Below are 12,787 nucleotides of genomic sequence, written 5' to 3' on the forward strand. Positions count from 1 at the left end.
GCTGCTTGGCCCGCTGTGTTCATCCAGCTCCACACTTTGTTATCTAGGGCTGTCGCTGTGCTTTCTTGGTTGTTGCATGACATGTGTGGACTAGGATAGATTGTTGCTGATCATCACTCCCAGGAACTTGCTTTCGACCATCTCCACCTCAACACCATTGATGCAAACAGGGCCACCTCCTGAAGTCAATGACCCATTCCTTTAGTTTGCTGACATTGGTGGAAAAATTGTTTTTACACTATTTTGCTAAGCATTCAATCTCTTTCCTGTATTCTGTCCTGTCGCTGTTTGAGATCCGACCTACAAACAGTGGTGTCGTCAGCAAACTTGGACATGGAGCTGGGGCAGAATTTGGCCACAGAGTCGTGAGTGTGGAAGGAATATATTGGGGGCTGAGTATGCAGCCATGTAGGACACCGGTGTTGAAGTTTGTGGTGGAGGGGATGTGCTTGCCTCTTCTCACTGACTGTGGTGTACGGGTCCAGAAGGATCCATTTACAGAGGGTAAGCCAAGACCTAGGTCTCAGAGTTTAGAGATGAGTTTGTTTGAAACTATGGTGTTGACTACAGTTCCACCTTCAATATGTAAGAGCCACATGTAGCTTGAAAGGTGCAGTAGGCTGTGATGCAGGATTGAGTAAGACAAGGTGCCCTCCCTCTAACCATTTTAAATTTCAAATTAGAAAATGGATCTGGTGGTCAGGCTACATGGGTGGGGGAATGGGAGTCCTCTTCACAGTGGTTTACTGTTGCACCCAGGGAGCCCTTTAACCCTGCTAGGATGTTGCTTCCCCCAATTGGCCGTCAGGAGCTTAATGCAGCTAAAATGTCCAATGCTCTGCTTCCCTTAATTGGTCTCAGGTGGCTCTTAACAAGTTGTGTCTGCTCGCCTTCATTGGGGGTCATGGGCTTTAGACCTGCTGGCATATCCCATTATTCTACTTCTGCAAAAATAGCTGAAAGGGACACTGGCCAGGGAGATTAATTCTAGCTCCCACCTCCAATTTTAGCCTTAATCCAGAACTGGAGTTTCCAGTTTTGTTTTACACCACTGTTTGCTGATTTAGTCTATCACTGATGTTAATTGAGGAAAATTGAGTTTCTGCCCCTCAGAAAAAGGGTTCAGTGACTGATTTCTTTTTGTCTTGTCAGGTGATTTATTTTTAAAATTTTAGTTGGAGGAGATGAAGGTGGGAGTAATTTATTTATGTGCACCATACATCGTGTTACTGTAACTGTTTTCTGTGACTAACACAATATTGGGTATTTGACTCCTATTTAAGGATTTTTTAAAAGTCATTTTGATTGTCATTAAAACAGTTGTTGGGGGCTGCACAGTCCTGATGTGGTTTTACTATTGAAAACAGTAAAATGAGAGGGCCCAAAAGTCAAAGTTTATTGAAGAAAATCAATTTTTCTTTTGAGTGTCATAAATGGATATAAATATGCTTATGTTTCATGACAGACTATTTCTAACAGGACAATATATTTTGATGTTGACAGGTGCATTGTTAACTAATGAAATCAGTAGTTAAAGAAACAATGACCATCTTGAAGCACAAATGTTTTTTTTTTAATACTTTCAATTAGTTGTATACATTATATTGCAATGTATTAATCTCGTAAACATCTTATTATCGAAACTTTTTAGAAACTTCATTTTGTACACTTTTGTTTCCAAATGTATCATCATGTCGTAATGCTTGCAAAGAACATGCTGTGACCCTTAGTCTGATACAGATCCAACATTCCAAATTTGTCTGACAAAACTGAACCACCATTGGGCTGTTTTTTTTTCCTGATGAAGGGTCCAGGCCTGAAATGTCAGCTTTTGTGCTCCTAAGATGCTGCTTGGTCTTCTGTGTTCATCCAGCCCTACACTTTGTTATCTTGTATTCTCCAGCATCTGCAGTTCCCATTATCTCTGATCACCATTGGGCTGGAATATCTTACCACATTTAACTGAAAACTATTTCTTGGTTCTGGTATCTACTGTTGCCTCTCTACAGAACTTTGTCTTTGTCTTTGTATCTAAGTCACAAATTTCCTGACTCCTCCTATGATACTACTGATAATAGGGTGGGGTTGGTTGAGTAAAAATTAACCACATTAGAGATTAAGTAGTTTTTTTTTTAAGGGTGAGGTCTATTTGCTAACTATTGCAGTGTTCAGTCCCATTCACAACCTCCTGAGGAAGCAGTTCATGTCAGCCTACAGCAAGACTGATAACTTTGACATTTTAGGTGAACAACAAGATAATGGACATATGAATAACACAAAGCACAAACCCTAACTTCTAATACCTGTGTTTTTCATCAATGTCCAGAAGTTTAACCGGACAATGTGAATAGGATACAAGCTAGATGCTTCAGCATTCTGCTATTTTCTTTTGTTCACAGAATTTGGGCATGCTGGCTAGGTATTTATTGCCCATCCCTAATTGCCCTTCAGAGGTTACTGTGAACCACGTATTTGAATTGCTGTAGTCCTTGGACATAAGAGTGCCTGCTATAGAGGAAATTCCAGGATTTTAAGTAACAGTGAAGGAACGGTTATGTAATTCCAAGTCAGGATGTTGTGTAATTTAGTGGGCTGCTTGCAGGTGGTGGTGGTGTTCCCAAGTATCTGCTACTCTTGTCCTACTAGGTGGTAGAAGTTGTGGATTTGGAAGCTGTGGTTAAAGGAGTCTTGGTGAGTTAGTGCAGTGCAGCTTGTACACTGCTGCTACTTTGTGTCAGTGGAGGGAGCAGATGTTGAAGGTTATAAATGGGATGCCAATCAAACGGGCTGCTTTATCTTGGATGTTGTAGAGCTTTGAGTGTTGTTGAAGCTGCACTCATCCAAGGAAGCTGAGAGTATTCCATTATGCTACTAATTCAAGCTTTGCAGGTGCTGGACCGGAGACAAATTTTATGCTGCAGAATTTATTTCACTGGTCCAGTTCAGTGTGGGGTCATTGGTATCCTCCAGGATGTTTACGGGAATTTGCTTTTTTAAGTGGTCAGGAGTTATTGAATCTTCCCTTACAGCAATTTAATCTGAATTGAGAATGGTAATTCAGGCACTTAACAATTTCTCCAAAATAATCAAAGGAACTTTTATTCAAATGAAGAAACAATCACTAAATTCCCACTGGACATTTAGAACTCAAAGACTGGAGCCAATGTGTTCAAAACAGCATATTCAAGAGTCAAAGGGCATCAAGAGATGGACAACGAAAACTGGTCTGCCCAGTTACATCTCATGAAAGAATAAAGAGAAAAATAAACCTGAGGTGCTTATGTTTGAATCTGATCTCAAAGTAAATGTGGCTCAAGGGTCTGGAATGAGGGGCATTATCTTGATGTGTGGTCAGCTACTTAAGACTGAGAGGAGGAGAAATCACTTCACTCAGGGAAAATTGAGAATCTTTGGAATTCTTCATTCCAAAGTGCTGTGGATGCCTTGCTTTTAATGCATGCAGGGTCAAATTGATAGATATATGATTGGGAGGGAGCACAGAATCAGGATCTGACAGCCTATTCTTACTCCCCTTTCTTACCTTTCAATTAGAGGGTATATTTGCCAATTTTGACCTGATCTTTTGATGACTTGGTAGAAATCCATTAATCTAATGCTTAATTGGTACTTAACCAAAAACAAAGAACTGAAGATGTTGCAAATGAGAAACAAAAACAGAAATTGCTGGAAAAAGCTCAGCAGGTCTGGCAGTAGTTGAGAACAGTTCTGAAGAACAATCACTGGACCCAAAATGTTGACTCTGCTTTCTCTCAACAGATGTTGCCAGACCTGCTGAGATTTCTAGAAATTTTTGTTTTTGTTCCTATTTTGTACTTCCTTGCCTCACTCACCATACCCTTACTTTACCACAAAGTAGGTCCTATGTTGTGTTGAATAGTATGAGTCAGCATCCACGTGATGACTTTAACCACTAGCATCAGTAACATTACTGACATGAATTGGCTATGTATAGCAGCAATGTATGAGTTAACAGAATTTTCAAAGCATTGATTAACAATCAGGTTCTTTACATTTACCCCAGCGAAATCTATTCTGAACCTGAAGTCGTTACAGATGTTTGGAGATTTTTAGGCAATTTGTGAAATAACTGTGGGAGATTGCACAGGAGATTTACCACAATGGTTCCATGAATGACAGATTTTAGCTCCAAGATTGGTTGGAAAAGCTCAGATTCTCTCCTTGGGACAATGAAGATTGTAGGTGATCTATTAGGAATGTTTCAAATCATGACAACAAGTTTATAAGTAGACTAAGAAAAGCTGTTGCCAGTAGCTGATATCATCAGAGGACACTGCTTTTAGTTTTAGAGAGATGCAGTTGTTTGTGAGGAATAACATTTTAAGTCTTTTGTTAGAAAGCTGTAGTGGTAGGCTTAGAAATGATGTATTCAAACCAGACCATTAAAGGTTAATGAGCATGAAAATGGACAACTGAAATAAGGTGGAAAAATGCTGGAAAACAGACCCAATGTGATCACAGATAATAAAATGTGAGGCTGGATGAACACAGCAGGCCAAGCAGCATCTCGGGAGCACAAAAGCTGACGTTTCGGGCCTAGACCCTTCATCAGAGAGGGGGATGGGGGGAGGGAACTGGAATAAATAGGGAGAGAGGGGGAGGCGGACCGAAGATGGAGAGTAAAGAAGATAGGTGGAGAGGGTGTAGGTGGGGAGGGGATAGGTCAGTCCAGGGAAGACGGACAGGTCAAGGAGGTGGGATGAGGTTAGTAGGTAGCTGGGGGTGCGGCTTGGGGTGGGAGGAAGGGATGGGTGAGAGGAAGAACCGGTTAGGGAGGCAGAGACAGGTTGGACTGGTTTTGGGATGCAGTGGGTGGGGGGGAAGAGCTGGGCTGGTTGTGTGGTGCAGTGGGGGGAGGGGATGCACTGGGCTGGTTTAGGGATGCAGTAGGGGAAGGGGAGATTTTGAAACTGGTGAAGTCCACATTGATACCATATGGCTGCAGGGTTCCCAGGCGGAATATGAGTTGCTGTTCCTGCAACCTTCGGGTGGCATCATTGTGGCAGTGCAGGAGGCCCATGATGGACATGTCATCAAGAGAATGGGAGGGGGAGTGGAAATGGTTTGCGACTGGGAGGTGCAGTTGTTTGTTGCGAACTGAGCGGAGGTGTTCTGCAAAGCGGTCCCCAAGCCTCCGCTTGGTTTCCCCAATGTAGAGGAAGCCGCACCGGGTACAGTGGATGCAGTATACCACATTGGCAGATGTGCAGGTGAACCTCTGCTTAATGTGGAATGTCATCTTGGGGCCTGGGATGGGGGTGAGGGAGGAGGTGTGGGGACAAGTGTAGCATTTCCTGCGGTTGCAGGGGAAGGTGCCGGGTGTGGTGGGGTTGGAGGGCAGTGTGGAGCGAACAAGGGAGTCACGGAGAGAGTGGTCTCTCCGGAAAGCAGACAGGGGAGCACAGCCTGTTTTGACTGAAAAATAGTAATGTGGTATGAATTTATCAGTGAGCACTGTCTTGAAGAGCTGTTACACAAGGCTACCTGGACATGTTATTCCAGCATAACAGAATTCTGGAAAAGTCCTGCGAGTACCGTGGAAGGATGATACAATGTGTAATCTTAGATTCAGGTTAGTGTTTATATTGGAGGCTTTGTTCTATTCAGGGGACTTCACCTTGGACTGAGATTGCCAATGGTGCCAAGAATGTAGAGTTCTCCAGGCCAGCCGTCGTAAAGTGGGCAAGGGACAGTGAGACTCATTGTTGAACACGTCTAAAGTAGTTTCAGCACTCATTAGTTTATTTGTGTTTAATATACATATGTGTACTTGTTAATTAGTATCACATGACTCAGAGTATTTTGTTACATCCTACCACGACAAGAGCAAACGGTAAAGAACTTATTGGCTGTGAGAGAAGTAGGAATGGAGTCAATTAATTTCGAAAAGATATTTGCAGACATGAGGGAAATAGACCTGTGGGGCTACAAGGACAGAACTGGAGAATGAGTGACTGAATCTTTCTGTAGATAGCCAGCATAGTCTTAATGTGATGAATTGTCATTGTCAGTGCTGTAATGATTCTGACTCCATTTATATATTTTCTAACCAACTTGTTTAGATATTATTACACATCTGTAGATCATATAGGACTTGAACCCAGACCTAGGGGGAGGGGCAGGGGCAATACTACTGCACCACAAGAAGGCCCCCTCTGGGTCACAGTTAATGTCATGATGTTGGTTGTTTTTAAGTGTGTCTGTGGAGATTATCTTCAGCATGGACTGGGTGCAGTAAATGCAGTTTTGTTGCATTTTTTCTTCTCAATTACCTTTAGCTGCATAACTGTACATAAAGTGAAAGGAATAAATGGGTTGGTTGAGTTTAACAAAGACCCAATCCAAATTAATCATACTGGATAAATTACATGCAGATTTAAGTATAATTATCGTCAGTTAGGTATTGTCTGTTAAACAATGTCTATGATCTGTTATATGCTAGAACTGGAGAAGCACAATGGAAAGCAACAGAAAAGAAATAACATGCACTTGGGCAGTAACAGCAGAACAGGAGCTTTCTCTTTTCACACAATCTTCATATTTAGCAAAATCAACTTCCTTGATTGCACAAACCTGATCAATTTTGCAGCTCATGTCACATTCAGCTAAATCATAGTTTACAGAATTAAGTTTATAATATTTCTGTAGATAGCCGTTTTCACAGTATAACTTATCCAGTACTGTTTGCATTGACTTAAATGTACCATCTGGAACCTTAAATGCCTCTGTTAAACGGTATTCCAATTGCCACTGTGGAGCTATTGCATTTGCATGGCTTAAATTGAAAAAGTATGTCACCATATCCTAAAGAAAAACCGAAAGTTACATGAATTAATGACAATCATAATAAATCAATTACAGCTCATGCCTAAAGATGATAAATAATTAAAAGGTTGACTGTGGGGTTTTCAGGTGTTTTGACATTCGGTAGTCAGCATTTGTTGTAGTTACCCTCAATTGGATTGCAATTTTGGATTTAGCGCAAACAGACATGATGGAGTTGTGCAATATTTGTATTACAGAAGGGAGGCCACTCAGCACATCATGTTAGTACTAGCTCTAAGAATTACTCAGCAAGTGCAACTTCAAGGTATTTCCCCGAGCACCATAAGTTTATTTTCTGATAATATCCAATTTCCTTTGAAAATATTAATTAAATTTGTCTCCTCCAAATTCTCAGACAGAGCAATCCATATTCTACCCACTTGCTGCATAAAAGGCTTTTCTTTATATTGCCTTTGCTTCTTTTCCTAATCACCTAAGCTAGTGTATCTGTTCATTGACTCTTCCACCAATGGGAACAGTTTCTCTTGATCTACTCTATTCAGACCTTTCAATTTTGACATTTACATCAATTTTCTTCTCAACCTTACATTCTTCTATGGAGAATAGCTTCAGCTTTAAAACTCGTGTGAATCTTTTCTCCACCTTCTTCCTTGTGTTCTCTCCTGTTCTTACATCACTGTTTAAAAACCCCATTAAAGTTACGCTCTGTAAATGAGTTGTAACTGAATTCTTGATTGCGATCTGACCAAAAACTACTTTTAAACATACGAAATAGGAACAGAAGTGGAATAGTTACCCATCAAGTATGCTCAGCCACTTAATAAGTTCATCGTTAATGCATCTGTGTTTCAAGTTCCACATTCCCACCTACCCCCAATAACCCTTGATTTCCTGTTAAAATCTATCTACCTGTGTCCTAAAAATGTTAAATGATCCCACCTCCAACTGACCTATGAACTGCTGTTCAATGTTTAATTAATTACTAGATTTGGCTAACTAGATCTTGTTGTATAAGGTATGGTTCTGAAAAAGTGAATGTTCACTTTATATTGGCCTATTCTACTGATGTCACACAGTTGGTTGTTGGAAACAACTTGTTCTTCTCTCGCTTTTGGAGAAAGCAGTTGTTATCTGTACCAGTTCTTTAAGGTCCCAAATGTTGTTGTATTCATTGCTACCATGTGATCAACCTTCCTGTCATCTAAGAACAATGTTTCTTCTGCAGATACTCTATCGTGAAATGTCCTCAACCAATTAGTAGACAGGCCCAAAGCATAGGCAAAAATGTTTGGTAGCAACAAACGACCTCAAATAACCTGTACCCAGTACCATTTTGAATGTGAATAAAGGAGGAATGGTTAGTAAATTTTCAGATGACAACAAAATTGGGGGTGTAGTGGACAGTGAAGAAGGTTCTCTCAGAGTACAATGGAAACTTGATCAGATGGGCGGATGAGCTAAGGACTGGCAGATGGTGTTTAATCTAGATAAAAGTGAGGTGTTGTATTTTGATAACGCAAATCAGGGTAGGACTTGTACACTTAATGGTAGGGTCCTGGGGAGTGTTGCCAAACAAAGAGACCTTAGGGTGTAGGTTCATTGTTTCTTGAAAGTAGAGTCATAGGTAGATAGGGTAGTGAAGAAGGCATTTGGTACATTTGCCTTTATTGGTCAGTGTACAGTCAGTTCTGATATAACACAACAATTCCATTCTCATGTGATCTCACATTATAAGAAAATCACACAACAACATTTAAAGTGACTATATCATGTTATAGCCAATACAAGTAGGGAAAGTTTGCATTCTACAAATAGCATTCTACAAATTTTTCAATTGTGTTAAAACCATTTCACATTGCAGAAACATACATTATTATCAGGACTGAATGTAAATAGTAAAGGAGTTGGGATGTCATGTTGTGGCTGAACAGGACACCAATTAGGCCACTTTTGGAATATTGCTTTCAATTCTGGTCTCCCTGCTACAACGAAGATGTTGTTAAACTTGAAAGGGTGCAGGGAATATTTACCAAGATGTTTCCAGGGTTGGAGGGTTTCAGTTATAGGGAGATGCTGAATTGACTATGGCTTTTTTCCCTGGAGCTTGAGAGTTTGAGGGGTGACGTTATGGAGGTTTATAAAATCATGAGGGGCATGGACAGGGTAAATAGACAAGGCCTTTCATCCCAGGGCAGTCCAAGACTAAATGGCATGGGCTTCAGGTGAGAGGGGCAAGATAAAAGAGACCTAAGGGGCTACTTTTTCACACACAGGGGGGTGAGTAAATGGAAATGAGCTGCTCGAGGAAGTGATGGAGGCTGGTACAAAAATACCATTTAAAAGACATCTGGATTGATACGTGAATAGGAAGGGTTTAGAAGGATAAGGGCCAAATGCTGGCAAAAGGGACTAGATTAGTTTAGGATATCTGATCAGCATGGACAAGTTGGACGAGCCTATTTCTCTGCTGTACTACCCCATATGACTCATCTGGAAGGGTACTAACTACGATGAAGTGCCAACAGTGGTCATCTGAAAAATAGCATGTCTCAAACTTGACTTCACTGTATAAAATCTTTATGAAAGGAATAGGTTACTAAGCAATTTCATGGCTGGCTGAGTATGAGAGTTCTTTAACGTGATTGGGCAGCTTGACGACATCACTACAGCTTGATCTGTGAATCATAGACTACCTACAGTGTGGAAATAGGTCATTCATCCCAATAAGTCCACACTGACCTCCAAAGAGCATCTCTCCCCAGACCTATCCCCCTACCATTTCCCTGTAACACTGCATTTCCCATGGCTAAAGCACCTAGCTTACATAAGCCCAGACACTATGGGCAATTTACCATGGCCAATCCACCTAACCTGCACATCTTTGGACTGTGGGAGGAAACTGCAGCATCAAGCAGAAACCCACACGGTCACGGGGAGAGTGTGCAAACTCCACACAGACAGTCGCCTGAGGGCGGAAACCACCTGAGCGACTATGCCATCCGGTAGCATTGTGTAATGGGAAAGACAGCTAAACTTCTCACCACAGGGATTGCAAGAATTCTGAACATAGCTGTCTTCAAGGTCAGCACCAGTACTTCATCATTGACACAAAATCTGTAGTCCTTTCCAATAACTGTTCCACTAAAAAAACCACGTGAGTAGAGAGAAGCTGATTCTTTCAAACTCTATGCATCATGACTGGGTCACATAAAAAATGGCAGTTTTTATTGAATGTATGTTTTACTATAATCTTAAACTTTGTCACAGAAAGTAACTTGCAAATTTGCCCACATTTAGAAATTGAATTTATTTCTGTCTTGATGCGAGCCAGGTCAATAGAATGATAACTAATATTGTAACACATGGAAAAGCGGAGATAACTTGCCTCCTTAAAATGTGATTAGTTCCTGTATGGAATTAAAGCACTTTCAAATTGGAAATGATAATAAATAAATAACTGGATAATTACAATTGTTCTGCTTGACACAAAATCAACTAAACTAAGTAAAGATTTAGAATGCATTCTGTCTCAAGATGAAGTAGAATCCAGCAATGATTAAGTGATGTCTTATTTTCATTAATACCCAGATAGAGACAAAAACATATTCACTCAATATCATTACAGCTAAGCATTCATTTCAGTTTTATCATGTTAGGAACTTTGGAGTTGTGATGTGCCAGCACTTAATTGGCCAACAAGAGATTGACTGGACACAAAGTGTGGTGAAGTTTACCTAAAAGTGAAGGCAAGGCTGTAGAGATCTGAGTGTGCACTGCTCAATTTTTGAGTTTCTGTTACATAAATGAAGTATTCCTTCTACCCCACTCTCCTGAAGGCATTGGCTGTTGAATAGTTCCAGATGTGCTGACATGCTCAACAGGCCTTTCTTCATGTGGGTATAAATGTGCTATTCTTCAATGGAAGGCACCATCCCTATTTATTTCAGAATCGTCTCCCCATCTCCCTTTTCTGATGAAGGGTCTAGGCCTGAAAGGTCAGCTTTTGTGCTCCTGAGATGCTGCTTGGCCTGCCGTGTTCATCCACCTCCACGCTTTGTTATCTCGGATTCTCCAGCATCTGCAGTTCCCATTATCTCTGATCACATATTTAACATGCACACCTTTTCTGTTACTAAACAATCATTTGACAACTTTTAGAGCTGACACTTCAAATCATTTCATTTTAACTAAGTGAGGCTGATTGTAACATTTCAAGTGTTGTTCTGGTTAATTTCATATTAGAAAAAAAAAACTTGGGAAATACTGGTCTAAAATTCATGGTGTCTGAAGGTATGGCACTTTTACTTGCTAGAAAAGAATAACAAAGGAAGCACTTAAAGTGTATCTACAAAATTATGAAGTGCTGAGATTTTAAAACAGACAGCAATCGTACCTGGATTTCGAGTGTATATGTGTTGTACTCAAATATCCGAATTGCTGGGTTGTTAGCTCCATTCTCCACACCAGGCAGTGTTGTTTTCCATGGAGTAATGCCAGGTGTGACAAACATAACTCCTATGGGAGAACCTGGCAGAAACATCAGAAGATATATATTTGACTCTTGCTTTTTGTTGACTCCTCGAAATATTCATGGTCCATGATCACAATATTCTGTCATGGTACTCAAAACTGAAACTACTCTAATGAGTCCTCTGGCACCCTGTCCCTTTCAAAGTCTTGGTGACCATAAACACTGTCCTTGCTGATCTACATAGATTCTTGTCCTTCAAAAGATCTATTCAATAACCCTGCCCTTGGATGAAGAATCTTTGAATATGTTTTAGGCAGCTGTAGATAGGCTCTTGAGAGATAATGGGAACTGCAGATGCTGGAGAATCAAGGATAACAAAGTGTGGGGCTGGATGAACACAACAGGCCAAGCAGCATCTCAGGAGCACAAAAGCTGACGTTCGGGTCGAGACCCTTCATCAGAGAGGGGGATGGGGAGATGGTTCTGAAATAAATAGGGAGAGAGGGGAGAGGCGGACCAAAGATGGATAGAGGAGAAGATAGGTGGCCAGGGGATAGGTCAGTCTGGGGAGGACAGACAGGTCAAGGGGGAGGGATGAGGTTAGCAGGTGGGAAATGGAGGTGCGGCTTGAGGTGGGAGAAGGGGATAGGTGAGAGGAAGAACAGGTTAGGGAGGCGGGGACGAGCTGGGCTGGTTTTGGGATGCATTGGGGGAAGGGGAGATTTTGAAGCTGGTGACGTCCACATTGATACCATTGAGCCGCAGGGTTCCCAAGCGGAATATGAGTTGCTGTTCCTGCAACCTTCGGGTGGCGTCATTGTGGCAGTGCAGGAGGCCCATGATGGACATGTCGTCTAAGGAATGGGAGGGGGAGTTAAAATGGTTCGTGACTGGGAAGTGCAGTTGTTTATTGCGAACCAAGCGGAGGTGTTCTGCAAAGCGGTCCCCAAGCCTCCGCTTGGTTTCCCCAACGTAGAGGTAGCCACACTGAGTACAGTGGATGCAGTATATCACATTGACAGGTGTAAAGGTGAACATCTGCTTAATATGGAAAGTCATCTTGGGGCCTGGGATGGGGGGGAGGGAGGAGGTGTGGGGGCAAGTGTAGCACTTCCTGCAGTTGCAGGGGAAGGTGGCGGGTGTGGTGGGTTGGAGGGGAGTATGGAGCAGACAAGGGAGTCATGGAGAGAGTGGTCTCTCCGGAAGGCAGACAAGGGTGGGGATGGAAAATTGTCTTGGGTGGTGGAGTCGGATTGTAGATGGCGGAAGTGTCGGAGGATGATGCGTTATATCCAGAGATGGGTGGGGTAGTATGTGAGGACGAGGGGGATTTTCTTAGGGTGGCTATTGCGGGGGCGGGGTGTGAGGGATGTGTTACGGGAGATGCGGGAGACACGGTCAAGGGCGTTCTCGACCATTGCGGGGCGGGGGGGGGGGGGGGGGGGGGGGCGGAATTGCGGTCCTTGAAGAACGCGGACATCTGGGATGTGT

General features: G+C 42.1%; 1 protein-coding gene across 6 annotated transcripts in view; it reads right to left on the minus strand.

Moving 5' to 3' along the window:
* The window catches only part of smpdl3b (sphingomyelin phosphodiesterase acid like 3B), a 66,484-nt gene that overhangs the window by 17,110 nt on the left and 36,587 nt on the right, over positions 1 to 12,787 (minus strand). For 5 of the 6 annotated variants that reach the window (XM_048557864.2, XM_048557865.2, XM_048557866.1 and 2 more), the window contains one exon: positions 11,219 to 11,352. In XM_048557864.2, the coding sequence (XP_048413821.1) occupies positions 11,219 to 11,352 (134 nt within the window). Of the gene's footprint in view, positions 1 to 5,296; positions 6,844 to 11,218; positions 11,353 to 12,787 lie in introns of those variants that run through there. The other variant, XM_048557867.2, reaches the window with a different exon arrangement.

Source organism: Stegostoma tigrinum, chromosome 24, assembly GCF_030684315.1.
Source record: "Stegostoma tigrinum isolate sSteTig4 chromosome 24, sSteTig4.hap1, whole genome shotgun sequence".
NCBI lineage: Eukaryota > Metazoa > Chordata > Chondrichthyes > Orectolobiformes > Stegostomatidae > Stegostoma > Stegostoma tigrinum.